This window comes from Prionailurus bengalensis, chromosome C1 (genome assembly GCF_016509475.1).
Source record: "Prionailurus bengalensis isolate Pbe53 chromosome C1, Fcat_Pben_1.1_paternal_pri, whole genome shotgun sequence".
NCBI classification, from domain to species: Eukaryota; Metazoa; Chordata; class Mammalia; order Carnivora; family Felidae; genus Prionailurus; species Prionailurus bengalensis.
Genome location: NC_057345.1, coordinates 44,063,105 through 44,090,131, shown reverse-complemented (window position 1 = coordinate 44,090,131; position 27,027 = coordinate 44,063,105). Strand labels below are relative to the sequence as shown.

At 52.9% G+C, this 27,027-nt stretch overlaps 1 protein-coding gene across 5 annotated transcripts in view; it reads left to right on the top strand.

Annotated features, from left to right (window-relative positions):
- Positions 1-27,027, top strand: part of SSBP3 (single stranded DNA binding protein 3) — a 164,037-nt gene that overhangs the window by 93,178 nt on the left and 43,832 nt on the right. For all 5 annotated transcript variants that reach the window (XM_043575067.1, XM_043575065.1, XM_043575068.1 and 2 more), the window contains one exon: positions 22,297-22,386. In XM_043575067.1, coding sequence (XP_043431002.1) covers positions 22,297-22,386 — 90 coding nt within the window. The remainder of the gene's footprint in view (positions 1-22,296; positions 22,387-27,027) is intronic.

Here is a 27,027-nt window from a genome sequence, read left to right as displayed (position 1 = left end):
GCTCTCAGCGTACAGATGTCCGAGCTAGGATTTGTTACCCCTAGCCATACTCTTCATGAGATCCCCCAGAGGGATCGGGAAGGAGAGGGGGGGCATTAACAGAGATGGAAATACGTTTGTTATTTAACGTTTGTAGGCATTGGAATCGTCACCCTTTATTTTTTTTAATTTTTTTTCATTTATTTTATTTTTGAGAGGCAGAGAGACACTCCCTCCAGATGCACTCTGCGCTGGTCTCTGCCTGGCTTTCCTCCCGTCGTGGTAAATGTCAGCCGCGTGTGTTGGAGCGACAGTGCTCCAGTAAGGGAGGCATTGGTCCCGTGCATCCTCGCCCCTCGGTGGTGGTGGTGGTGGTGGCGGTGGGGGATGTTACCGGGTTTTTCTGGGATCGCCTTCTCAGCACCTGCCAAGGCACACCATGGCTCATCTCAGCAGAAGAGAGCTAAGAGTATCTGCTGATATTCCTTATCAGCAGAAGATCCTGGGATTTAGCTCCAGCGCCCCCTCTAGATTCTGCTTTTCTGCTTCTGCCTCTGGCTGCCCCCTGTGCGTACGGCTTTTGCACGCACGGGACCTTCTTCCTAGAATGACCTGTTCTTCCAGCATTCCACCTGCTATGTCCTTTGCTTGCCCCTACTGGTGATGGTGCATGTTGAAATAACGAACGCTGACTGATGACCAGGGGCTGGCTCGGTGCCAGGACCTGCCCCCTGCCCCCTAGGCTGACCATCCAGGTGATCGATAGCAGACCGCTTGAACGAGGGCCATGAGTGACAGAGGGATCGGCTGGCTCAGGGCAGGAGCTAGCGAGAGCACTGAGGAGGGAGTGGTCATCTGGAGAGGCTTCCTGGCGGAGGCGCCCCACCCCAAACTCACCTTGGGTTCCTTGGTCTCCAGAGTCCTCTGTGACAACTCCAGCGCCCTGGCGGCTCCCGTTTGCTCACTCTTTGTCCTGTGTAATTAGTGCCGTGTGCTTCACTCTTGTCTCTAATTGTGTCGTACAGCGTGTACTTTATTATATCCGGGTATAATACCGTCAGGCTGGCGGTTATCTTGTTCACTAATTGTTTCACGTGTCTATCTTGTCTGCCCCGCCAGATCACCCGCTTCTTCAGAGCAGCAGGCACATCCTCGGTGCCTTTTGTCCTCCCCTGCCATGGCAGGCGGGGCCTCAGGACCCAGATTCGAGTCCTGCATCTGGCACACTGGCCACAAACAAGGCACTCCCTCTCCTTTTACAGATGAGCAGGGTGACACCAGTGACATTTAAACTCCCTCCATTGGTGGGTCTTCAGTGTTCTCAAAGTGATGAATGGTCATTCCTTTGCATAGGAAGTATTTGTATGTTTATTTTTTTAGTGTTTATTTATTTTTTGAGAGAGAGAGAGAATGCGCGCACATGCGTGCATGAGTGGGGAAGGGGCAGAGAGAGAGAGAGAGGGAGACAGAGGATCCAAAGCGGGCTGCACGCTGACAGCAGAGAACCCGATGCCAGGCTCGAACTCACAAACCGTGAGATCATGACCTGAGCCAAAGTTGGAAGCTTAGCCGACTGAGCCACCCAGGTGCCCCAACACAACAAGTATGTATTTATTGAGCACCCCCCGAAGTGCCAGTCATTGGGGAGGTAATGAACAAGACAGGATTTCTGCCCTCAGAGTGCTGCAGGTTTAGAGAAAGGGACAACTATAAAGGAATAAAAATACCTGTAGAATTAATTGGAGTTGTGATTTACATTCATTCAGCAAATCTTTTTTTTTTTTTAATTTAAAAAAATTTTTATTTTTGAGAGAGGCAGAGATAGAGCGTGAGTGGGGGAGGGGCAGGGAGAGAGGGAGACACGGAATCCGACGTGGGTGCTGTCAGCACAGAGCCCAATGCGGGGCTTGAGCTCACAATCCGTGAGATCATGACCTGAGCCGAAGTTGGACGTTTAACCGACCGAACCACCCAGGTGCCCCCATTCGGCAAATCTTTGAATATGTCTTGCACAGCCTTGCCCTGTGTTAAGCAGTGGGGGTGTTAACAGTGAGCGACTGGTCGTTTCTGTCCTCTTGCTTACTGGATGGAAGGGAACACACGAAGGACGATGTCGTTGTGCACATGGGTAGGTGCTCAGGGAGAGTGGGGAACACTGGGCTGGGAAGAAGGGGGGTGGGAGCCCTTCTGAGGGTGTTTTGCCCCTCCTGCCCAGAGTGCAGAGAGGGGACTGGGTGAAGTCGGCACCTTCCTCCTTCCCCTGGAAGCGTGTCCCAAGGCTGGCACGTTTGTGCTCCTGCCCTTGCACATATGATTTGGGGGAGGCTCAGGAAGGGCTCTAAACACAAACCAGATGAAGGCGGTGCCCGCGGGTGCCTGGGAGCAGGGGCGGCCCCGAGAGCATGTGGCTGGGTCACCCTTTATAATTATAACACTGTGGTGAAGGCCCCGGAACCCAGGGTGGTGGCGGGCGGGGGAATGCCGGCTTCCCATCTGCTCAGCCTCTTTGGGCTCTGAATGGATTAGTTCTGTTTGGGTTGCAGCTTACTGTTGTGTGTGTTTTTCATCCCCTCCCGTTTGTTCTCTCTCCCTGGCCTGAACGCCTGCTCACAGGAGCAGCGAGGGTCCTGGTGTGGGAGGGAGAATTGTGAAGTGGCCATTATCCAAACAAGAAAGGGAATCATTGGAGTTTGCATTCTTCTGGGCCTCTATGGAAACTTGGATGTGGCTGGGGGTAGGGTGGGGTGTCGAGGCCTCGGGAAAGTGAGAAGATGGGGTGCAGCTGTAGAAACCGGGGTGTGGTGTGGTCTGTGTGAGTGACCCCACGTGGAACAGTTGTGCCCCTTCGGTAGGTTAATTCGTGCTGGAAGACCAAAGTTGGTGTGCTGGTGGTGGTGTTTCTTGCAGGCGGGAGGTCTGGACCGGCACTAACTCATTCCTTCCAAATGGCCTTGGTGATGCCTCTGTTGCAGGAAACTGTTGGCGGCGAAGTAATATTACCGGCAGTGTGATGTGGTCAAAGACCCACGTGAGCCTGCCACTGACCTGGCCCCATGACCTGTCTACAAGCCTCAGTTTTCCCAGTGTGTCAAGTGAGGGTATTGATTCCTATCTCGCAGGGTTGTTGAGAGGGGGAAGCAGGTGAGGTGTGGAAGAGACTCGGTGCCACCCGTTGGACCCAGGACATGTTCAGCAGAGCCTGAGTGCCCATCTCTTAATGCCACACCAGAGGCACAGGGCATTTGGGATGTTGGGAGTGCCCCTGGGCACTGCTGGCTTTCTTCATGGGCTTCAGGGAGCTTCTGCAGGTAAAGCAGACTTGTGGGAAGCCAGCATTACTTTTACCTCCTCTTTGGAATAGAAGGGTGTGGCCTTTCACTCCTGTTGGCATTCCTCAGTGTCTACGAGGAGCCCCACTGTCGAATGGATGCTTTGGAGAGAAGGGTTGGGGAAGGCAGGGAGAGCAGCCACAGCCTCAGCCTCTTAAGAGGCCACATTCTAGCTTAGAATCAAAATTTCACACATGTGGAACAATTAGAGAAAAATAACAGATGGCGTCTGATCAGATGTCACTGCTCTGTGAAGCTGTCCCAGACTGCCCCACCCTCTGGCAGAAAATAATCCTTCCTTTCTTTGAGATCCTGGAGCCCCGTGCAGGCCTGTGCGATGCTGTGCATTGCATTGGTTTATAATTGGTCGTTTGTGCCGTTAATTGTGCAACAGCAAATGTTTGTTGAGTGCCTCCACGTGCCAGGTCCCGTCCTTGGTCCTTCCTCCTGTCCTTGTCGAGCACCTGCTCAGGATAGTTCTAGCCGATAGTCTCCACTTGGGGTTTCCAGGTTGGCATGTGTATTTCCTTATGCTGGGCTCCTGAGCCCCCAAGCCAGCGCCTCTGGGGCTGCCTCTAGACCTTTCGAATGCCCCTCTTTCTTGGATGTTCGGTCCCAGTAGCACTCTCTTGAGTTGGGTCTTCCTGTGAGGCTTTTGGCTGATCTGGAGGAGTCTGTGAAGACGCGGGCTAGCCACCAGTTTGGCACTGCTGATGAGCTATGTGATACTAACACTCTCATCCTCCCTGGGCCTTTGTTGCTGTTGTTTTTTTTTTTTTTTAATTTAAAAACAAAAACAAAAACAATAACAGCAACTGGGATTGGATTGAACGATGTCTCTGGTATTGGTTCTGAGACTTGAAACTTCTTTTGCAAATTGTGTGGGCCTGGAAATGCCTTTGGTGCGCTGGACCCTTCGCTGAGCTGGGCCAGGTGTCTTCTGGGAGTTTGCCTTCTGGGATCTCACAGTTTAGTGGGAAAGAGGGACATAGGCATAAGCAGATGCTTCCGATGCTGCAAGGGACCCAACCCCGTTGCTGGGTCCCAAGAGAGGGCTCTACCCAGAGGGCTTCCTGGATGCAGTGATATTTTCTGTGGATCCCACAATGAAAAAAGGCGTAGAAATTGGTGACTGAAAGGGAAGTGTGAAGAGAGCATTGCAGGGAAAAGAAGAGTCTGTAAGCCCTTGGAAGCATATGTGGGTGGAGCTGGAACTGAGAAGGGCCTGCCCAGCCAAGCTGGTGTGCAGCCGGTAGCCACCAGGCCACTGAGCTTGTCAGTGGCTGGTTAGGTCAGTTTGGGGAGAGGAGTAGGGACGAGGGGAGGGCTAGAGCAAGTGCTCCAGGCCCTTGGACCGAGTCTAGATGGAGAGTGGGGTGGATGGGACTGGGGCATTGTATGGCAGCTGAGAAGTCGGCCTGGCCCATGAGAGCTGGCATGATTGGAGGGTTGCCCACACGCCCTTGACCGTCAGACATTTTCCTAATAATAAGCTGCCCTCGTGCCCTCGAGGGTGGGTTTAGGGGTGATTGTAAGCAGCTTAGATTTGCTGAGGGCATTAAAAAAAAAAAAAAAAGCCACCTCTATCCAGATTATCCAAAGAATGAAAGCGTGGTGGAATAAGAGGCACCCTGGCCAGGTTCTGGGCATGTCTGTCTCCTACTGTGGGCCTTTGTTCCCCCTTTGGTGAAAAGGCAGGGGGCGGGGGAGACACCGGACCAATGCCTGAGGTGCGCTAGCCCACCCCCGTGACTGCCGCCTTTGTTTCCAGGGGGTTGAGGATCACACGGGGCAGGGTGGCTTCATTCTTGGCAGGTGGAGTGGAAAATGCCAGTGTCTTAAAGCGAGTCCCAAAGGGGGTGGGGATGGGTGTGTATTTGTACTTGGCTGGGCGTGTCCCCAAACATCTCCCTTGGACAGGGTATCTGTTCTAGCCTGGCTTGGAACCTGCACAGAGTCCCTTCCCTTCTAAAATGTTATCTTCCCTATTAAATATTAATAATCAACCGCTTTCAGTGGGATTAAACCCCCAGCATATTCTGGGTGGTTGTTGCCGGTGTGCGTGTCTCCATGCCTGTCCTTGACCCAGCGTGGCACCTTGAGCAGAGCAGTGAAGGAGAGCGAGAGGGAGAGTTTGTTTTGCTACTTTGGAGCCATGGCAGAATTTCTTATGCTGCCAAGTTATTTTCTTGGTGTGTATTTAGATAGAGGAGATGATCGAGAAGTGGATGACGTATATTTGCACAGGGATGTTTGTACACATTGACCATGGCGTTGTCGGGGCCAATGTCCAGGAGGTAGCTACTGCCTCAGCCCTCCTCACACTTGTCAAGGAAGGACTTTGGGTACCTTCTCTCAAAGGGCTGGGGGAAAGGGTGGGTGGCAGGACAGATCTTCTCTTCCAAAGGCACAGAGCATAGCTGCTTGGACCCCAAACCAGCCCCCTCTTCCCATTGTGAATGGGAGGGGAGGCAGCTGTGAGTCCTGCACTCTGCACTCTGTCCGTCTCGGGCCAGGGGCCTTGGTCCGGAGTGGTCCTCTCGGGTCTCCCCAGACCTAATCAGCTTACCGTGGGCAGGGCAGTGCTCTTCTGTTATTAAATGCAGAGCTGTGGTCTGCATGATGTGGGCAGCTTTAATGAGATTAGAAAGCTTAACCGAGAGGCCAATTACATCTGGGCCTGTACCTGTTTGGGCGGCTGTCTAAGCCCCGACCTGCATCCGGAAGCTTCCTGCAGGCCTCCTGGGAGCCTGGCTGGGGAGGGTGAGGGGCAGAAGAGGCCTGCCCATCTGTCTAGTCATCGCTGGACCTGGGGTCTATTTACCCTGGTCAGGGCAGAGGCAGAGCCCGGGAGGAATCTGCTGGAACATCTGATCCAGGAGCTCCTGAAAGCTGGATGCCTGCTGCCTGGAGGGAGGGTGGGCAGCTGGGTGGTTGCAGAGCCCCCAGAGGCTTTTGATGTGCAGCTAGGTTTGGGGACCAGGAGTGGAATTTGTCCCCTTTGTTTTTATAGGTGAGGGGAAGGGACTCGGAGCCGGGGCCTGACTCCTAGTACAGGCCCTTTGTTACTGTAGCTTCCTCCTTTCTTCCCACCGCTTTGATTGTCTGGGAGCAGGGGTGCTGTTGCCTTTCTGGTCACACGAGGTTTTGCGTTTGTTTCTTCATTTGTGCTTCACATTTTGCGTGAGGTAGGCCAGGCTGGCAGTGGCAACTTCTCGTCGTATAGATGGTCAAGTTAAGGTCGAAGAGACCCACCTCACGCAGGTGCCAGAACCTGAGGGGCTGGTTGCAGGGTTAGTGTCTTTCCTTGCCATGACTGAGGTCTTCTGTCTGGTTCCCACTGGGGCGCGCTCGGGTGGGGAGTGTAGGTCTGTGATGACTGGACCCAGCCAGGAAGAATTGTGACCTTGTGAAGACACTTCACCATCGTGATCTTCACTGGCAAAAGGGTCAGGTGTGAAGCACAGGAGTGGGGTTAGCATCTCCAGGTTGTTGGGAGGATTGGCCTTCCCCATGCCTACCTCCAATGGTGGCTTTGCTGGGACACACAGGCTGGCAAGTGTCAGTTCCCTTTCCTGGGACACTTGGGTCGGCAAGTGTCAGGGGATGGGATTGGGACCACTCTGAGGCTCTACAGGTGAGGACTGCCGGCTGGTCCCTCTGGGCGAGGCCTGCCTCCGTGGAGAGTGGAGAAAAGGCAGAGCGGAGGGTTTAAGGAGTATCCATTCAACAGTTACTTACTGCGTAGCTGAAAGATACAGGCCAGGTGGAGTTCTAGGGGAGGCAGCGGAAACTTCACTTTCGCAGACTCTGTGAAGCAAGGCTTATTATCCTACTTTTCCACATGAGACTGCCAAGGTACAGCCGTCTTGGGAGACCCAGGTCCCAGACCGATTCCTGCCCTTGACCCAGGTCTGTGAGCTTGAGGCCGCATCTACAACAGAGGGACCGCAGGATCTCCTCCTCTTCTGAGGTTCTAGATTCAAAGTTTCTGAAGCCCTGTGGATTATTACCCAAATCTAATTAAAAACTTCTGTCTTCAGTGGAGAAGACCCAGGCCAGGGACTTAAATGAAATTAGACAAAATAGAGGAAAAACAGACAGCTTTAGACACATTTGCAGCAGAGAGGGGTGCTTGGTCATCCATTGAAGATAGTTTTGCCATGTCTCTGTGACTCACGAGTTTCAAGGTAGGATAGAACCAAGATTCAAATTCAAGCCTTCTTCAAGGTTTCCATGTTTCTCTCCTGCAGTGATTGCTTGAGGAGAAAAACAGAGAAACACTGGAAGATAAGGCCCCTCTTTGTCCTTTTTGATATTTGGGTTTATGAAAGTTTGTTCTGTTCTTCTTTATAAAGGAGAAAAATAAGAAAGAAATTACCCAGAAGAGCCAAGGCCTAGCTTTGTCCAAAAAGCTCTTTCATAGTCCTCAGTCGTGCGATAGTTATTGATTATGAATCATAGTAAATATGTGGATTCTGTTCTTTGGAACCAACAGTCCTGAAGGGAGATAGCTTTTGTCCTTACGATAAGGCCATGTAGAAGATACTGGAAGAGTCACAGGTAGAGTTTCACATGGGCTTGGAAGACAGAAAAAATCCTGCCCAGTGCCCAGGGTGGCCCAAGGGGCAGGTGGAGGGACTGACATGGTGGCAGGGAGTTGTGGGCATTCTGGGTAGAGGGGATGGTCTGTGCAAAGGCTGGGGACCAGAGAGGCTGAAGCTTGGGCACAAGAAAAGAGGGAGGTTGGAGTGGGGGGAAGACAGGGGGACTAACATGAGATCATGGCCCTTTATTATCTCCTTATTTGCTGTAAGTCTCGTGCCAACCCCAGCAGACGTATTGTCTTGTATTGGGGGAGCTTCTTGAGTCAGGGGGAAGTGCCTGCCGCTCTGAGTGAGCTGGGGAGCTGGAGCCCTCATGCCACTGCTCTCTGTACTTTACCACAGCAGTCCTTGGTTAGGAGTTCATTGTCCTCGAACGTTCCATTGGATGCCTTGCGAGACAGTTGCAGGTGGAAACTGGTATCTTCCAATATTGAGTTCTAGCTCATGAACCTACTCCACCTATAGGTAGATAAATGGAAGGTGATAGGGAGCTTGTCTGGGAGAGAAAGTGTCCCTAGGAGTGGAGGACCTGAGATCTGGTTGGTAAGCGGCTGGAGCCATTCCCAGGGCATGGTAAGCACAGGGAAGGAGCAGAACAGGGGTACAACCAGAGGTCCCTGTGGGCTCGGAGAGCCTGGCGTCTGCCCTCGTTCTCCTCTCTGCCCTTCTCAAGTTCTCATTTCATGTTAAGTGAGGGACTGAATCAGGGAGGAGGAGGACGCATTCCTCCTGAGTGAGCTCAGGGCTTGCTCTGTGGCTCGTCTCTGATGGCGGGAACCGTGTCTTTTAGAAACCCGTGGTTTGGAGGGTTCGGCTGCGACGGGCATCCTCAGATTGGCAGAGGATTCCTGTCTGTGGGACACGGAGAACGATGTCTCAGGTTGGGACCTCTGCCTTGCTGTCCTCCTTGGTCTCCGGACTAGGCCAAGGAGGGGCTCTTCCCACCTTTGCTGTCCCTAAGCTCCAAAGGCAGGTTCTCTCAACCCTGTCAAGAAGCCTGTGGAAAAAGTGGCTTCTTGGTCAGTGGAGCAGACATCTGTCTTCAGTGAGGTGGAGGACCAGGGCATCCAGCCTATCTGAGAATAACCAACAGGCTTTGCTTTGGAGGTGCAAGGGAGGCTGGGCTGAGAGGGCTGATAGAAGCAGCCAGATCTTAGCAACTCATTAAGACTACTCGAATCCACTCACTGCACCCAGCCTACTGGGCCCAGTCTCCACTTCTTCCAAAGTAGGAACGCGAGGGGGATTTAGCTCCCTGAGGCAACCCTGCTCTCTGTCATTGCCCCACAACTACCAGTGCTTTGCCCAGATGTTAGCTTTAGCTAATTCATAGCTGTCTTGGGAGGGAGAGGTATAAAGACGATTCCATTTTACTGACCTGACCAGTACCTCTATGAGAAGTGACCTGCCCAAGTCGTTTGCCAGCAAGGACCAAGCAACACCAGCACCCAGGTTTTCTGAATACCCAAAGCTTGGGTTTTACAGCCAGAGGGAACAGTGTGTCCTAAAACTAGCCTGGGGGTGGTGGTGGTGGTGGTGGTGGTGGTGTATGTGTTGTTACGTTGTTGTTTAGAGGGGACAGAATAGTTGTATGGATGTAGCCAAATGGTAAGTACGTGACTGAGTTAGCGAGTCCTAGAATTTTACTTGTAGACATGGTGACTATTCTTGAAAAGCAGGATTTCTACAAGGACTTTACCCATCCAAAAAATATTTACTGAGCCAGCACCTTCTCTGTGCTATGTACACCCTTCCTGCCCCTGTCCCTGGGAAGACAGCTGGCTCCTTGAATAAGGAATTAACAGTCCAATGTGACAAGTGCTGCGATGAAGAACACATAGAGGACGAAGAGGTATCACCCACGGAGAGAGCGCGGAGGAGTGTTCCAGAGGGGTGGACCGGCCTGTGTAGAGGATGCTTGGGCATGTTCATCAAGTAAACATGGGTGAAAGGAAGGCTTTTGTTAGCTGGAGTACTAAATATGTGCATGTAATAATAGGTTATTCTTTCTCCATGGGACTAAAAGCATCTCATTTGTTGGACCCGGATGAACGTCTCTATAAAGACCTTCCTTTGTGCTTCAATGCCGTATGGAGTAGGGGACGGACCACCTCTACGGGAAATCCTGGGTCTGTTTCAGAAGCCACGTTTGGGTCAGAGTTCTCAGTAGATAAACTCTCCCTATCTCCCAGAAGCCTTTGACCAGTTAGGTCATCACTGGTCCTTCCAGGCCAGGCTCCTGGCCCCACCCCATTAGCAGGTTTCCCCACTAGGATCCCAAAGGATACGTGTTCTGGGATGCTCTGGGTGGGGCGATACTAGCAAGAAAGCCCTGTCTTGTACCCCTGCTAGACACCCAAGAAATATCTGTAGATGTCTTTGTGGGGGAGCTCCAAAGAGGCCGCCCTGCCTTGTGCCATAATACTCCCTGGTCCTCGGCAGGCCACAGACCTAGGTGTGGGGGCTGGGGCTGTGTCAGGGACTGAAGCAGGTCAGCTCTTGGTATACACCTGATCTACCTCTTCGGCCCCTCTGCATCACTCTTGAAGCAAAGTAAACAGTCCCCCCTGGGGGCCTCTGAAGGCTTGCTGGGGCGGGCTCTGTCCTGCAGTGCCACTGAGCAGGGTGGGGGTGTGATGTGGCTTTGAGGGGCTGATTCCTGTAATCACAGAGCTCGAGTCAACCAGACTGGCTGTGTTTGGTTCCTTGGGGACACAGGATATCAGAGCTATTACCTTTCCTGCTTTAGGGACAGAGACACACACACAGAATCTGTGAACCTATAAACCCTCCTGTTGGAAGTGTTAACATTTCTGTAAAATGACCGTTCTAGTTTCCTCACCTCAACACCGCTCTCTCATGTTTGCTCACAACCCCAGGAGTTGGGAGCAAGGCAGGATGAGAGTTCCTTCTCTCTGGGCTGATCTAGTGCAGCAACATTCATTGCATACCACTGGATACCTGGCCTGGTCCTAGGAAGCCTTCCTGGGCCTGCTGCATTTAGGCCGGGGCTTGAGGGGCAGGTGGGGTGGCAGGGGAAGCCAGGGGACAGCTGGCTCCCAGCATGAGGACCGTTCTACAGCAGCAAGGGGGCGCTGGGCCGTGTGGCCTCTGTTGCCAGCATGGCCCAGCCATCAGCATCTCACGGGCCGGCACTGCCAGGCCGGTAGAAGGACCTGAGTCCTGCAGTTTCCCTCTCCTCTTTGGGTCCTCCGGACTCACCCACCTTAACTTTGTCGGTTTATAAATGAGACACCTGGGGCTCCGAGACAGGGCTGCCCTGCCTCCTGTTCACCCAGCTAGTTTTTGTCGAGGTCATTGTTGAGGTTGAGCTGTATCAGCCAAAGAGTGTGGTAGAGGGGAGGAAAGGTGGACTTTGAAGTCAGGTGGACCTGGGTTCGAATCCCAGGATTCGAACGGCTCCCTGGCCTGCTGTGTAAGTACAGCAGGTCAGCTCTCTGAACTTGTTTTCTCCTCCAGCACAGGGATGGTAATGCCACCTACCTCCTAGAACTGTCGAGAGGGTCAGAGATAATCCTGAAGGGCCAGGCATCAGGAGGCACCTGTTACCATCAGCTGTTGCTGTTCCCTCAGTCTTGCGGGCACTGCAGGGAGGGAGGGAGTGTGGCTGGAGCATGTCACCTCCAGAGGAGTAGAGCCCTGGCTTCCCCTGTGCCCTGGAGGGCTGAGACGTAGGCCCAGCCGTTGCCAGCCAGCACCCACTGGTTAGGGGCCAGTGTAGGATTCTCTCCCCCTTGTACTCAGTTGCCGGTGATCGTGCCTGGCAGGCTTCTGGGAGCCAGCTGCCAGGGGCCTCTGGACAAGGTTCTCGGCCTTCTACGTCTTTGGCATCACCAGCGCCTGAGCAGGAGGCAGCCTGGCACCTGGATTTCAGGCAGGAGAGCCAGCTGTGCTGTCCCCCCTCTGACAGCTGTGTGTGGAGGGGTGCCCGAGTGGACAGTGGCAGACTCTCTAAGTGCCCAGCTTCTCGTGGTGGTGTTTGGTCCAATTTCCTTTGAGTTGTGACCTACATCATTCTTTATTTGCTAAACCCTCTGAGCAGGCAGCAGTAATAAATCAATTAATGACTCCGATGAATCGTTTAATGGCTGACAAAATAACACTAAAGCCAACAGCTTGCATCTCTCCAGCAGTAGCAGAGGATGCTGGTTGACTGGGGTGGGGGACGGGACAGAGACTGTTAGCTAAATTAGCGCAATTAGTGCATGCTTTAAAGGCTTAGGTGGCATCTGCTCAGCTCTGAGCCCGTGCGCCAGCCGTGCAAACCACAGTGGTGGGCTACTCAGTGGCTTCCCTCCTGGCCCCTTCCTGTACACACCCTTCCCAGCCAAGTGTCAGCTTCTCTGGACTTGATACAGGGGACCCCAGTGAACTTTGCAGATTGCACAGTCGTCCTGTCACAGCAGAGGAGGAGCCGAGGGCAAGTGACTCTGTCCCCACTAAATTCGGTGCCAGCTGAACAAAGTGTGGGCTCCCGTTTCCGAGAGGTGTGTTCTGAGGGTCATGCCTTTAATGATTTCTTTTAAACCTAAAAGTTTCTAGAAGCAGGCGGGTTTTTTTTTTTTTTTTTTTTTTTTTTTTTTTGTTCCCTGCACACCTCAGTCCTGGCAGGATTAAGTTGTCATTGGAACTGAGCGTGTGTGTGGGTCCACGCCAGGGAATTTTCCGCTTTGCAGAGGCAACTGCCAGTGTTCTTGTTAAGGAGCTGTCACTGGCCTACTATGACATGTTTGCGGTTGTAAGTAGCTCCTTTAAGACTGTGTGTGTGGAGGGGGGGAGTGGGTGGGGCACGGCTAATGGTGTAAACTGGGGCCGCGAAGCTCATCTCTCTTTAAGAAGAAAATCGGCGCTGTGCAAATAGCGTGCTGTTGATCCACTCTGTGCTGTTCATTTGCGGGGGCACCTCTAGCCCTTAATCTCCCTTGTCTTGCGTGTACACGCCTAGGCACCCGTGCCCTGTGCCGTGCGGCCCAGCCGGGGAGGTGTTTGCACATGGAGGAGGGTGCCCTGGCTGGCCTCCACGGTGTAACCAGGTATTAATTATGTGGGGCTCCACCTCATACACAAACGGTACCCTTTGATCCAATTCCCAGAAGAAGCTGGGTGCTCCCTGGGATGCATGGGCAAGGCCCAGTGGGATGGTGGCCGTGGCCTTCTCAGCACAGGGAAGGAAGCCAGTTTTCCTTTTGGAAACGTTCTGACTGGCATGCCTTTGTTTCGTTCTTAAAAAATGAAATCAGATTTTTCTAACGTGGGGTAGGGCGAGGCCACTCTCCAGAAGAGTGGCTTCTGTTGAGTGGTAGACGATGTCTCCCGACACTCCTGACTCCCTTTCCTTCCGTGTGCTCTGCGTTCATGGACTCATGGAAACTAAACATGTCTGTTGTCTGCCTGGTGCTGTGTCTCCGGCTCAGGGGCTTCTGTTTGCGGAGCACCTGTCTCAGGCTGAACCCGTTGCCTGAGAGTCGTGTTTAAAGTTCCCCACACCTCTGCAGAGGATGGAGGGCTCCTTCCTTTACAGATGACTGGGCTCTGAAAGGTAAAGCAGGGTGCCCAGTACCTCGACTCCTGGAGAGTGGAAGGGCTGGGCCTCGAACCCGGACCTCTCTGTTCCCGGGGGGGCCGTCTTGAAGCATCTGCTTCAAAACGGAGACCAGAGAAGCTGTGACGTGGCTGAGAACAGGCCCTGGTTTTAGCACATCTGGCTTGACTTCCAGTTCTGCCCATCCGAGCTGTGTGACCCTGGTCAGATCCCTTGACGTCCTCATCTGGAGTCCCTACTGGGTTGTTGGGGGCTCCCAGGGGAGAAACTGGTAAGCTGTGCCCAGCGTAGCCCGGTGAGCTTAGCCAGCAGGTGAGCTCAGCCAGCAGCGGCAGCCTTCTCAGCCCTAGTGGGCGGCTGACTTCCCTCCTGCGGAAGAGCCCCCTGTTGAGGAGGGGAAGTGAGTAAGCCCCAGGCCCCCCTCCCCCCGACCCCACCCCAGAAACTGGGCTGGCATGGAGCTCTGAGAAGGTGGAGGCCTGGCAGGCTCTGCACTCTGAAGGAGAGGCTGTCAGAGGCCTGCCTCCCCGGGAGACTTGAGATGACAGCACTAATCTCTCACCCCATATCACCACCCGCATCTTCGAGTCCCGCCGTCCTTTAAGGCCCTGGCTTGAGTGCCACCTCTTCCATAAAGCCTCCCTGATCCCCCTAATCCCTGCCTCGCAGCGCCCGCCTGGAGCACCTTCCCACACCCCTCAGTTCTCTGTCACCGCGGCTCATTTCATCCTCCAGACCTTGAGGGCAGGGCCGCGCGCTGTCATCTGCCGCCCTGGCGGGCACGGCGCGTCCCAGCGGCCCCAGGAGCCAGTGTTTGCTGAGTGCGTCTGACGTGTGTAAAGCACTCGTAACCTGTTTAAGCTCCCACCTACCTTGTTTCTCCTTCTCTTCTCAGGGTAATTTGCCAGTCACATCCAGCAGAGTCTTCAGCGAGTTCGTGCGATCCTGCACAGACACTCACACACGCACCACCACCACACCCCTTGCTGAAGGCCAGGCTAGTCACCTGTTCGCTGGAAGGAGCAGGGTTAAGTCCCTCTGCTTAGGGAGAAGAGCAGAACATACGGATGATCCCAAACACAGAGAACCTCACTGTGCTGCCCTCACGTTTGTGATGATCTGTCTGTTGTTTCTTTCCACAAGCGTCAAAGAGCACACAGAACTCTCCCTGGGAATTGCAGTGTTGGTGGGGAGACCCAGTTTCTGGGTTTCTGGACCCAAGACTGGGGAGTGGAGGGACAGAGAGACTAAAGTTAGAGCCACTCATGATAATGTGCTTCTCTGCGCCTCCGTTTCTTTACTGGTAAACAGAAACGACCTCTTCCGCAGGGATGTGAGGAGTCAGGCCCACCCCTCCCCTCTCCTGATCTCTGGGGTCAGGATGAAAGGCAACTGCTTCTTTCCATACCCCCCCTCTCTGCATCCCTGCATTTGCTCCCTCCCCCAGGGGACTTGGGAAGAAGCGCTGGCGTCAGGACTGCCCTCACTTGGGCCCGATGGCCTGGCTGTGGCAAGTTGGGGCTTTTTCTGCCTACACATGACCTTGTTTTTCAGTTTGCTCTGCTGAGAGCTCGGTGTGATGCCCACCGTATCGTTGAAACCACAGGACCTCAGCCGCCTCATTTGGAGCTGAGCAGAGAGAGGCCAGGGGCAGGAAGGCTTGTGATACAGCAGGTGATTTACAGCCAGAGGGGGAACCCTGGTCCCGAGAGGCTCACCCCAGGGTTCTTCTGTCATAATAATCCCCAGGACACACCGGGCAGTGGTAGTTAATGGGGTTCTTCCCTTTCACAGAGGGGAAACTGAGGTTGAGACCATCAGCATGGCTCTGAGTTGGCAGAGCAGAGATCAAGCCCACATATTTGGATCCGTGGTGCAGTCTTGCTGTGTCCCAACTGTGAGCCACCCCAAGTTAACAGAGGTCACCACTTCCTGAGACAGCTCACTTCTGATGCTCGGATCTAGAGAAGCTTTTTGTAGCTCAGAGCATCTACTGCTGGGCCCAGAGCCATCCCGCGGCACCAAGAGAGCACGTCCACTCCTGCTTCCACGTGACAGCCCACTGGCTATTTGGAGGCAGGGATCCTGTGTCACTCACTCCCGTGTGTCATCTGAACCTATTTTTAATGCCAGCTGCTTCTGTCTCTTCACGTAGCAACAGCTCTGCGTTTTCTCCAAGCTGCAGACTTCAAGCCCCTGTCCTCCAGGACGGATTCTTTTCTCCAGTCTGTGCATAAGACGAAGAGGCCCTCTTCCTGGACTTCTCCCTCTTTTGACCCCACTTCTCGCTGTCTCGGCCTTTCTGCCTGGGTTATGACACTGTCTCTACTCCCTCATCTACATCTTCGGTTTCTGTCCTGCTAAGATGAACATCCCCTGGAGGAAACTCAGCCCAGAGGGACCCAGGTCGCTCCAGTATTTTGTGCAGATTGCTGAAGCCTCTGTCTTGATGGTACCCGCTCAGGCATCCCTCCCTCTCCTGGACACAAGCATCCCACAGAGACCTCCGTTTCTCACTTGCCCTTCTCACGTAGGCAGCGCATGGGTGCCTTCACTCCTCTGAGTGACCTCTGTTTCCCGGCCGCGTTCACACAGCCGCATGCCACACACCCTGTGGCATCCTGGGTGCTTGGCCACATGGCCTGTGTTGAGTTTCAGTGGAGAAAGGCTGTGCTCGGTGTGCTCGGTGGTTTCGCATGTGGGCCCTGTGCTGCTACACGCCTGAGTATTGGGGTGGGGCGAGGAGGGAGGGCATTTGCAGAACAAAGTTCCGTTTTGCAGCCCTGTAAATCAGGAGGCGTGGCCACGCTGGCAGGAGTCCCGTGGTTCATTCCGAGCATTTGTTTTTATCCAGTTTTCCAGGAGCTTCATGTGTAGAAGATCATTTTTAAAAAAGAGTGAACAATGGCTGGGGGTTGGGATGGTCCTAGGCTAGTTTGTGGAGTGAGGATAACTAGGGTTCTCGGGGTGCGGTCGGAATACCTAGTAGGAAACACCCCTGCCCAGACCCACGCTTCTGGAAAGGAAGCATGAGTGCTTGTCACCTACCACAAGATGCTTTGAGCTAAGAGGTGGCAGGCTCCTGGGAGCTTGTCCCTCGGTTCCTTTGCAATGACCCTGCTGTTCCTGGAGCCACAGGGGACTTCTTGCAACAGAGCGAGGAAAGGGCCTAGCACCACATCTGGGACTTGCCACGTCTGTTTGTACTCCAGGGTTGTTGAGTGGGTTAGTTGAAGGTGCATTGGGGATGCCCAGCACTGGCAAAGGTGGTCACTATTGGAAACCAGATTTGACAGTGAGGGATGCCTGTAGTCAGAATGGCATGTGTGAGACCAGCTGGCGTGCGTCTGGAGCACATGGGCGGGCTGAGACGCTGCAGTGAACCCCCGAGCGAGCCCTGGCGGCTGTATAACCACCACGGGATCATAAAGAAACCCTACTCTTCAGGGGAGAGGGCTGTGGGATCGGTCCTCCCTGGAAAGCTCCCAGGCCGTGAGCAAAAGTATGCTACTTTGCAGGGGAGCTGGAGGGGCCTCGGTCACTTGTCCGAAGGCACCTTGAGCTTTCCAAGTTGACTCTACCCCTGAGCCTCAGAGGAGGCAGCTGGCTGGAGTGGGCCATGGCACCCAGCGCAAGGCCTGTTTTCTATTTAGAAAAGAATTTTAAGTTAGTTTTATAAAAAATGCATGAGTTACCAAACTGCATGCCTGATTTGATTCTGCTTTTTTTAGTCCACGTATGTATGCATATATGGATAAATGTTGGTGAGGAGGGCCTGGCGGGGGGAGCTCAAATGTCATCGGCTGTTATCTGCGGGCTCTGATAACAAAGAGGTTTCTGGGTGGTTTTTAATCTTTGATCTCTTAAGTGTTCTGTAGTGAACAGAGAGGAGTTAAAATTCGCAGTCTCTGGAAAGAGAACTGTCCCCCTGCAGCAGGAGCTGCTGTTACCAGTCCCTGCCCTCTGGGTGTGTGGACCAGGCTGGGAAGAACAGCCTGGAAGAAGGGCCTCGGAGATCGTGTCTAGCCCTTCCATTGGACACGTGGGGAAACTGAGGCTCCTGGCAAGGAGCCGAGCCCACCGGGAGGTCTCTGGCTCCAGAATCCAGTGCTCTTTACTCTCCTGCTCCGGTGGGAGGGCTCCATCCCCTGTACCCACCACAGCCCTGGCAGCTGTAGGCCTCCGTGAATGTCAGGGGCTTTCGGTTTGGGTTCTGTGTTTTTAGAGAAAACTCACATGAGACGCTTTGCTGAGTGCCTTAATGGAGCTCTAACTCAAAGCTGGAAACCACAGGGAGAGGCCGATTCCTAGCAATCCGGAAAGGCCTGGCTCCAGATGGCCAGGTTTGAGCAGGTCTTTGAATAATAAAAGTCATAATCATTTATTGAACACCTGCTGTATGCCTCACATCTTCGAGATGGGTGAAACAGCCCCTGCTGCCAGGTGTGGGGGTGGAAGGAAGGGTCCACTGGGGTTGGGTTGTGTAAGTAGCCGTTACTTCTTAACCCCCTGGTCGCCCTCCAACACAGGTTGCTGCTTTTCATTCGCTGCTTCGTGCTTTTCTGCCCTTTTGGAAGTTTTCCGTTAGGAGCACGTGTTTGTGTCATAATCAAAGGATAACAACAGCTGTCATAATTCAGGTTAATTATTTTGTTTAGTTTTGCTGCTGAACGAGGCTTTGAATGATAAAAGTTGTCTCCTCAGCGTCCTGCCACCTTAATCCTTGTTCACATGGCCTTCCTTTCATTGGAGGAGAGCAAAAAATCTGTCTTCCCCCCAGATGTCAGAGAATTGCACCATCCATGTTCTGGAACCATGGTTATCCCAGCCCTGACATTCAAAGGACCACGGACCACCCACCCCCAGTTCCTAGAACCATTGACTCACTTCTGATTTTTATAGGGAAATGAGATCTCCCAGTGAGGGAACCTTTGGAAGTCATGCTCCCAGGTTCAAATTTTCATTTTAAAAAGTTGTGTGTGTGTGTTTTTTTTAATTATAAAATATCCTTATATCTTTTTTTTTTAATTTTTTTCAACGTTTATTTATTTTTGGGACAGAGAGAGACAGAGCATGAACGGGGGAGGGGCAGAGAGAGAGGGAGACACAGAATCGGAAACAGGCTCCAGGCTCTGAGCCATCAGCCCAGAGCCTGACGCGGGGCTCGAACTCACGGACCGCGAGATCGTGACCTGGCCGAAGTCGGACGCTTAACCAACTGCGCCACCCAGGCGCCCCAAAATATCCTTATATCTTTAAAAAAAAAACAAAAAGAGCTCTTCTGTATCATTAAGGAAAAACCTAATATACAGAAAGCAAAGAAGGTGAACATTTTACCATAAAAGTAGATCTACAGACCATTTCAAAAGATAGTGATCCAAAAAAATAAGGCAGAATACCAGGGATCCCAGTTTGTAACTACCAAGGTAGCAAACCCCAGTGTAATGCTTGTTAATTAAATTGGTTAAATGATGATACCTCTATATAATATTAGACTCGTTAAAAACTTGTGTTTTCTTTGGCTGTGTAATGAGAGCGGGAAGTGCTCTTGACATTCTTCCGCAAGAAACGGTGGCTAATTTTCTTTTTCCTTGGCCGTGTGCTATAAGCAAGTGTTGGGTACTAAATGATAAATGCTAATTTAAAGAAATCAAGTTGGTGAGGCTTTCCAGATCTTTCTGTAAAAGCGAAGCCTTGTTCTGGGCTGACAGCTGGAGAAGAGTAGGTCTGGACCGAGAAGGACGGATGGGAGAGGGTTGTCCCGAGCCTGCTTTCTTTCCATGCAGATATTTGTGTCTCTGGGGTGCTTGTGTCTACCTCAGAGGCCACCTGGGGGTTCAGGGAGAGACGGGGAGGGGGGGAAAGCACCCAGCCGGTCTCTAGCATCGGGCCCAATGGCTCCTGCCATGCGCACCACCAAGCACTTGCCATTTAGGAACTCTGTTATCCCTGTCCTCATCCTACAAACAAGACGGTGCTACATTTGTTGAACCAAACGTTTAGTTGCCTTTAGCAAGGCAGGGTTTTGGTTTTTCCCAGTGTGTCACCTACTCCCACCTGCCTGCTGATTATTGTCATTGCGCACCCCACCCCCCTCCTCTGCCCCCACCTGGTTAACTGCTGGACTTGTACCAAGATGCGAGTAATTGGAGAAAGACCGTGTCCTGGGAGGGTGCCTCTGAGGAACAGGTCATTTCTTCAGATTTGTACGTGTATATGTACGTGTAGATTTGTGTATTTGTGTGCATGTGTATATATGTGAACTTTTTTTTTTTTTAAGTGTTTTATTTTTCAGAGGGCGAGAGAGAGCAGGAGAGAGGGGCTAGGAGAGAGGGAGACAGAGGATCTGAAGTGGGCTCTGTGCTGACAGCAGAGAGCCTGATGCGGGGCTCGAACTCACGAACTGCGAGATCATGACCTGAGTTGAAGTTGCTACCCAGGCACCCCATATGAACTTTTTTGGTTTGGTAGGAGGGTGACTTTTATAAATGATCTGTGTTTGGAGGGATAGCTAGGTGAAAATAAGCCAGAAAACTTACGTTGAAGAATTGAAGGAAAAAGTAAAATACACCCTGAAACTCCCAGCTATTACAATGAAGTGTTAAAGATGTAGGACAGAATTGGGGCACCTGGGTGGCTCAGTTGGCTGAGCATCCGACTTCAGCTCAGGTCATGATCCCGTTGTTCGTGGGTTCAAGCCCCATGTTGGGCTCTGTCTCTGCTGACAGCTCAGAGCCTGGAGCCTGCTTCGGATTCTGTGTCTCCCTCTCTTTCTGCCCCCCGCCCCTCTCTTTCTCTAAAAATAAAAATAAACAAAAAATATTTTTACAAAAGATGTAGGACAGAAGTAAAATGCAGAAACAGACCCAAGCCTTTGTAAGAATTTTGCCTCCTGATTTCGAATGAGTGGGGTGAAATTGTACCGAGGCAGCTGCCTGAGGAGTAAAATCTATATTCTGTATCAAAATAAGTTCCTGAAGGAATAAAGAGTTAAATGTAAAGCTGGTCTCTGAAAGAACCTGAAGCAAACGTAGGTGCCTGTTTACCTTGTTTCAGGTTTGTTTTTTTTTCCCCTGTTTTGAACTTTTCTGCTCCTGCTCCCGGGGAATGATTGTTGGCTGTAAATCTTGAAAAGTTGCATTTTCACAGAACCACCAACCACAGACAAACAGTGCAGCTAATGGATAGCCTGGCATACTCCCCCAGGTGGCCCTCACCCAGATAATACTGGGGTGGGGGCTAGGCAGAGGCAGCCTGGTCTCTCCTCTGTCTGAGTGGGGCTCACACCTGGAAAGTGGGAAGACCAAATTTGTGATGTTGGGGGCTGCTTGGAACACACGACAGGATGGTTGGCAGGATCTGTAATTATGGAGAGGGTTGCTTTTCGGTGGGCAGAATGATTTTGAAATGTTGGGCCGGGACAGCCAGCCCATCCGTTACCCCCCAGTCTCTTCACCCGGGTCTGTTAAGACACCCAGCGCATGCCCATACTCAGCCCTCCTTGCTTCCAGATTACCAGGCTTTCCCGGTTTACAGAACACGGCCCGTCCTGTCACATAATCCTCCACGCCCGCGATGAGCAGGCAGGACAACAGCGATCCCCACTTTTTATAGGAAACTAGTGCGGGAAGGCCAAGTGACTTGGCCACGGCCATCCGTTGCTTGTAGAGGTAACAGCGCTCTCTCAGGGGTGTCTGTTCATCTTGCTGCCATGTAGTGTGTTCATGGGAATCGCACATTACCTCATTTCCTTCTATCATCCTTGGAAGTTAGGCGCTCTGGTTCCTGTTTCCTGGCTGAGGAAAGGCAAGAAGTGAATTCTGCATTTGTAGGAGAGAAAGAGGTGGTCCGTTTCCTGACCCCAGGGGCTCACTCTTGTCCCAGAGAACCAGTCAGACCTCTGGGAGACAGACAGTGATTCAGTCTCGAATTCTCAGTCCCGGGCGGGGAGGGTGGGGTGTGGCAACACTGAGGTAGGAGGTGGGCATCCTGCGGGGGTGGGGGGAAGTGCCTGGGAGGTTTAGAGTCGGTCAGGGCGGGGGCCGGTGGGGGAGTATGCAGGGCACCAGCCCAGGTGGGGTGCTAGGCCCGTGACTTACCCTGGGCGCGTGCGGGCCCAGGCTCAGACATGCTGACCACGTGGCAGGTGGGACACAGATTGTCTGGAAGGAGGCCAGGCTGGGGAGAACGACGTCTGTTCACCCCCAGGAGGCATTTGTTGAGGCAGATGTACCAGGTAAATGCCCGAATAGCAGCATTTAAGAAGAAAAGTGCCTCCAGTCCCTGCATTGGGCGGACCCACCTCCTCTCCGGTGGCACCCAGGACCCTGACCAGGCCCAAAACACCCCTGCCCTCCTTCAACCTTTCGAGGGACATTTCCCAGCAGGGATTTGTGTTTATGCATTAAGTTGTGGGTCTTTATTGGTCTACTCTGTACAGCATGCAGCCTCTTGGAGAGGGCACAAACATTTGTAAAGCACCTCAGCCGCCCTGTGGGAGCTTCATAAAGCTGCCGAGTGGGTGAGGCAGGGCACCCCTCCATTCACAACGGCTGCTGTATGTTGGCCACCCACTACTGTTCTGTTCTGCAGTGCGTGCGCGAAGCGGGAGACCTTGTTCTCCCATTTTAGAGATGAGGAAACAGAGGCTCAGAGAGTTGGTCACTTGCCCAGTAAGACGTGCCTGGGAAGGTGGTATTTGAGGAGGGTCTGCGGAGGACGTGGGCAGACCGGGAGAACCCGGTGGGACGAGGCTCAGAGCTCCAGGTCTCTTGCGGTGGGTACAGCCTCCTAACTCTCCACCTCCTTGTCTCCGCAGAGCGCAGCAGCCGCCCCGAGCCCCGTGCTTGGCAACATTCCCCCCAACGACGGGATGCCGGGAGGCCCCATCCCGCCAGGTTTCTTTCAGGTACGTGCTGGGCCCCCTCGGCCCTGTGCTCCTTCCACTCCTGGCCAGGCCCCGGGCGGGCGGGCGGGAGGGAGAGAGAAGTAAGTAGTAGCTCAGTTTGCCATGGTCTAAATACAGTTGCTGTGTGCTGGTTCAGACCCTTCCCATCCCTTTCTCCACCCCCTGCAAACCCTGAGGAGGGGAGAAAAGAGATGAAGAGCCGACCCCCTCTGCACGCGCCGTGTCACTTCTGCTCCAGCTTGTTTTCTTCACAACGGCTTCGCAGTCACGACACAGCCCGCCCCTGGTCGGGGAGGCGGGGGTGGGCCCCTCCCCCCCCTTTCCAAGTCCTCAGAGAGCTGTCTTTTATAACAAAAGCCTTTTTAAAAAAAAAAAACAAACAACAAGTAAACTGTTCTTTGTTTCTGTTTTGTTGCTGCTGTCATTGTCATTGTTTACTTTGCCTGTCCAAACTACAAACCTTAGGCGTAATCTAAAAAAAAACAAAAAACCCACCATCCTGGCAGGTCTCGGAATCCTTTCCCTCTGGTTAACCACTTGATTTTTTCCGAGTGCGATCACAGGCGGCATCCCGCGAGCATCTGGGCCCGCACTCCGCCCGCCAGAGGCAGGGGCAGGTCCCACGTGGAGTGAGAGCCAGGCCTTCCCCAGAATACACCTTGTGGGCCTCTGGGGGCTCCATCTTCTGTTGGGGCTGGGTGTGGCTGCCGTCCCCTCTCTGCCTCCTCCTCCTTCTATCTCTGCAGGCCTCTAGGAAGTGGGGCGTTGGTGGGAGACTCATCCCATTTTAACCAGGCTGAGGCCGGGGAATGCTGTTTTGGAGAGGTACTGGCGTGCAGGGCTGGAAGGAACTGCTTTAAGCTCTTTTTTTGTTTGTTCATTTATTTATTTTGAGAGAGAGCAAATGGGGGAGGGGCAGAGAGAGAATCCCAAGCAGGCGTCGCACTGCCAGCACAGACCCCGGTGCTGGGCTCGAACCCACCAACCGTGAGATCAAGACCTGAGAGCTAAAACCAAGCGTCGGACGCTTAACCAACTGAGCCACCCAGGCGCCCCTTGGATGAAGCTCTTGAGTGGAACATTTCATTCTTTGAAACCTGTCTGTGGCTGGATTTGAGAATCTGCCTTTGTCCCCCACCCCTTTGAAAGGCTAGCGCTTTCAGAGAAGAATATGGAAGGAGCTGTCATATAGAAAAGAAGGCCGAGATCTCTCCGTGAAGCCCAAGAATTCAAAGCTGGGAGCCCTGAGGCAAAGTCCAAGGAGACTTTTGCTTGGTGTAAGCCAGAATCTCACACCTTGTGCATCTAGCGATGGGACGCAGGCTGCTGCAAGTGGAGCCTCCTGCTATGAAGGCATCTGAGCAAAAGGGGGGACAAACCCCTCTTAGAGATGTTAAGGGGACTTTCTCCCTGGGTGGGAGACGACCTGGACAAACCACTTCTGCTTTGTAAGATTTCACATTTCGGTTGCTCTTGACCCCCGGGAGAGAAGAAGGGTTTGGACGTACTGCTCACCAGCCAGGACGGGAATCAGCGAAATTTGGGTGTTGCCCATAAAACGGCAATAGTGGGTTGTCCACCAAGATGGCGGTGAGGGAGGTGTGAGGGATGTCGGGATGGCGGTTGAGGGCTTTGGATGGTCACACATGCATCTATATACATTCCTAGCATGTTGCCCAAACTGGAGCCTTGCCCTGGGGTGGAAATTGGTACAGCCTCAGAAATGGGTGTGCAGACTCCAGGTTAGCCCAGACCAGGCATCGCCTGGGGCTTGGCTGGGGGTAAGGCATCAGGAAGAGGGGCCATACTTTGGAATGAGACGTTCAAATGCTTAGAAACCTGCGGACCCAAGAAAGAAAGAAGCCAGGTGGGCTGCTGCCCTTTCTCCAGAGGGGAAACCCAAGGGACTACAGTCATCCATGCCAAGGGACAGTCCTCTTCCTGGTCACTGCAGGCAGATGTTCTCTCCCTAGTTGGAGGTCTTTCTTACAGGTGTTCTGTTCTGCTTGGGGACCTCTTTTCCCAGGCTTACACATCCTCCCACATGATACCCTTGATACAGTGCACTTGTGACTTTCCTGTCTGGTGGACAGAGCCCCAGGCGCCAGGCTCCACCTGTGTGCATGCCTGTTGAGGCTGCCTGCTGGCATCTGAGTGCCCAGTGCAGGCCACTGTGGTGGGAAGAAGTGGACAATAGCCAGCTGTATTTTTTAAATAGGCCATTGGCTTCTATTTTGGCCTGAGTCTGGGGCAAGGCAAAGTTTGCCTGATATGTGGGCAGCTCTTAACTTCCTGCTTTGGTATAATTGTCCATGGTTAAAGCCTAATTCCAGACATACTTCTTGGGCCCTCCCCTGTGACGTTCAGGGGTGTGTGGTCAGAAAGTCCAGACTGATTCCTGTCCTTATTTGGCCACTTCCAGGCACCATCAAACAGAGGTCGCTTTTGGATCCTCTCGACTGGAGGTCTTTTCTGATCCCTAATCAGGATGAGTTGGCAGGGGCTGAGGCGGGCGGAGGGACAGCATTGAGCAGGGACCTGTGTGCCCCGGACTGTCTGCTTCTGGGGTGGCTCTGGCCGGCTTTGTTCTCCCTGCCCTCAGGTGAGGGCATCATGTTTAATCGGGCAGAGGAAGATAAAGCAGACGGGCACTTCCTGGTTGTGATGCTGAAGTACTCAGGCTAGGTCACTGCTGAGGGGAAAGGGTATCTCTCTGGAAGGCAGTGGTGACTGCCCATTTCCGGAGTAGGCCAGGACGCAATGCGAATATTAGCTATTGATTGCTGGCCCTGCCCCTTGCTCATCTTGCAGGCAGCCACTCTGATATTAGAAGGGAAATCGAGATGGTATCGGGTTTTATCTGCTGCCAACAATTTGCACTTCTTCCCCTGCTTTGCCCACGGTCTGGGCAGGCAGCTCTGATGCAGGGGGGCTTTGTCCCAAGGAGCCAGCCTGGGTTGGCTGATCCAGCTTTGACCAGATCCTGTCCCAAGGTGGCCAGCCCAGTTTTCAGATCAGGACTCTGCCCCTAGTTGGTGCTAAATATAGAAGCCCGTGGGGCCTCCGGGTAGGTGGGAGGGAGCAGCTGTCCACCCCTGTTCCAGCCCCTCCGAACACAGGGGGGCTTTCTTAGGTTGCCAGGCTGCAAGGCTACTCCAGGGGTCGGAAGGCTTGGCCATCCACATACTAGGTTCCATCTGTTTGCTTTTTCTTATTTGGTGTTGAGGTTTCTCAGGTGGACGGTGCGCTGGTCCTGTGGCATGAGATGTCTATGGTAGCAAGTTCAGGGCTGGCAGAGAGGTGGTCTGGGACCCAACCTGACCATACCTCACAGTATTGGGGACTGTTTTGGTTTTCTTCGGGTTATGGAAGAACTTACCAAGGGTGTTCTGGTTCTGTGCTTTCCTTGTAAAAAGACGGCCTTGATCTTGGTATCGCGAGCGTCTGGCATGCGCTAGGGACCCAGGAGATGTTTGAACTGAGTTTATTTCTGTTGCTCATGTTACCAGCAGTGGAGCCCAGCCAGCCCTAAAGGTCTAGATCCTCATTCTGACCAGGCTTGGAGTGTCCAGAGGTGGTATTCTGCAGTGGGGAAGGATACAAAGGACTGTTGTCTCAGGACACCTGTTCTGGTCCCCCACTTGTCCACATACTTGCTGAGTGACGTTGGGCGAGGTGCTCCCCGTCTCTGGGCCCCAGTTTCCTCACTAGTAGATGAAGCTGGGTGGACCAGATGGTCTCTGAGGGCCTTTCCAACTTGGATTTTCTGCTTTGGATCCAGATGGATTTTACATAATCAAGCAGTGGCTTTTTTTTTTTTTTTTTTTTTTTTTCCATGCAGCTTAAGTCAGTTGGTCTTCACATCTGGCAGACTCGGCTTGGTTTGGCCAGGCCTGCTGGTCTGGGTGGGCCCCCAGCTCCTTGGCCCTAAGGTGGTTCTAAGGGAGGTACCGTCCAATGAGGATTTCTAGGTCCAGAGCTGGGGAGTTGCAGGAGGGCAGGGGTCATGAAGACGGGAGCATTGAGTACAGGCTGTTTTTGTTCTTGTTTTGTTTTAAATTCCAGTGATTGTTTTCAGTTATGTAGTGTTTTTAGACATCCAGCTTACTTTCATTTTGATCGTAGCCTTTCTGCAGAGGGGGCAGGGCTAATTGGGAAAGTGAGACTCGGAAAGGTGAATGACTTCCCCAGAGTTCTCAGCTGTGGGCTACAATCAGGGTCTAAACCTGGGCTTGCTGCTTCCAGATCCTGGTGTTCTTCCACGGCAGTCAGATACATGTCTGATTGCCTACAGGAAGAAGAGACAATAGAGACCAAGGAAAAGGAGGGAAATGATGGAGGGAGAAAGAGAAACTCTAGCCATCTTGTCTCAAAAGCAGGCAATGTTTCTATTCAGACAGCAGCTCTGACTGGTTAGTGGTGTCTTGCTGGAACACGGGTGCTGGGAATGATGCAGAAGCCACGTCCAGGCTCAGCAGATACCGACTGGCAATGTCTGCCATGAACATGGGGATGTAAGTGGTAGTACATGACCCGTGTATTTGCCATCCGTGATCTAGTCCAGGCTTTACTTCATAGGTACAGGATGGAGGCTCAGAGGCAGGCGGGACTGTGGTTAGCGATAGTGGTCAGCCACCTCTG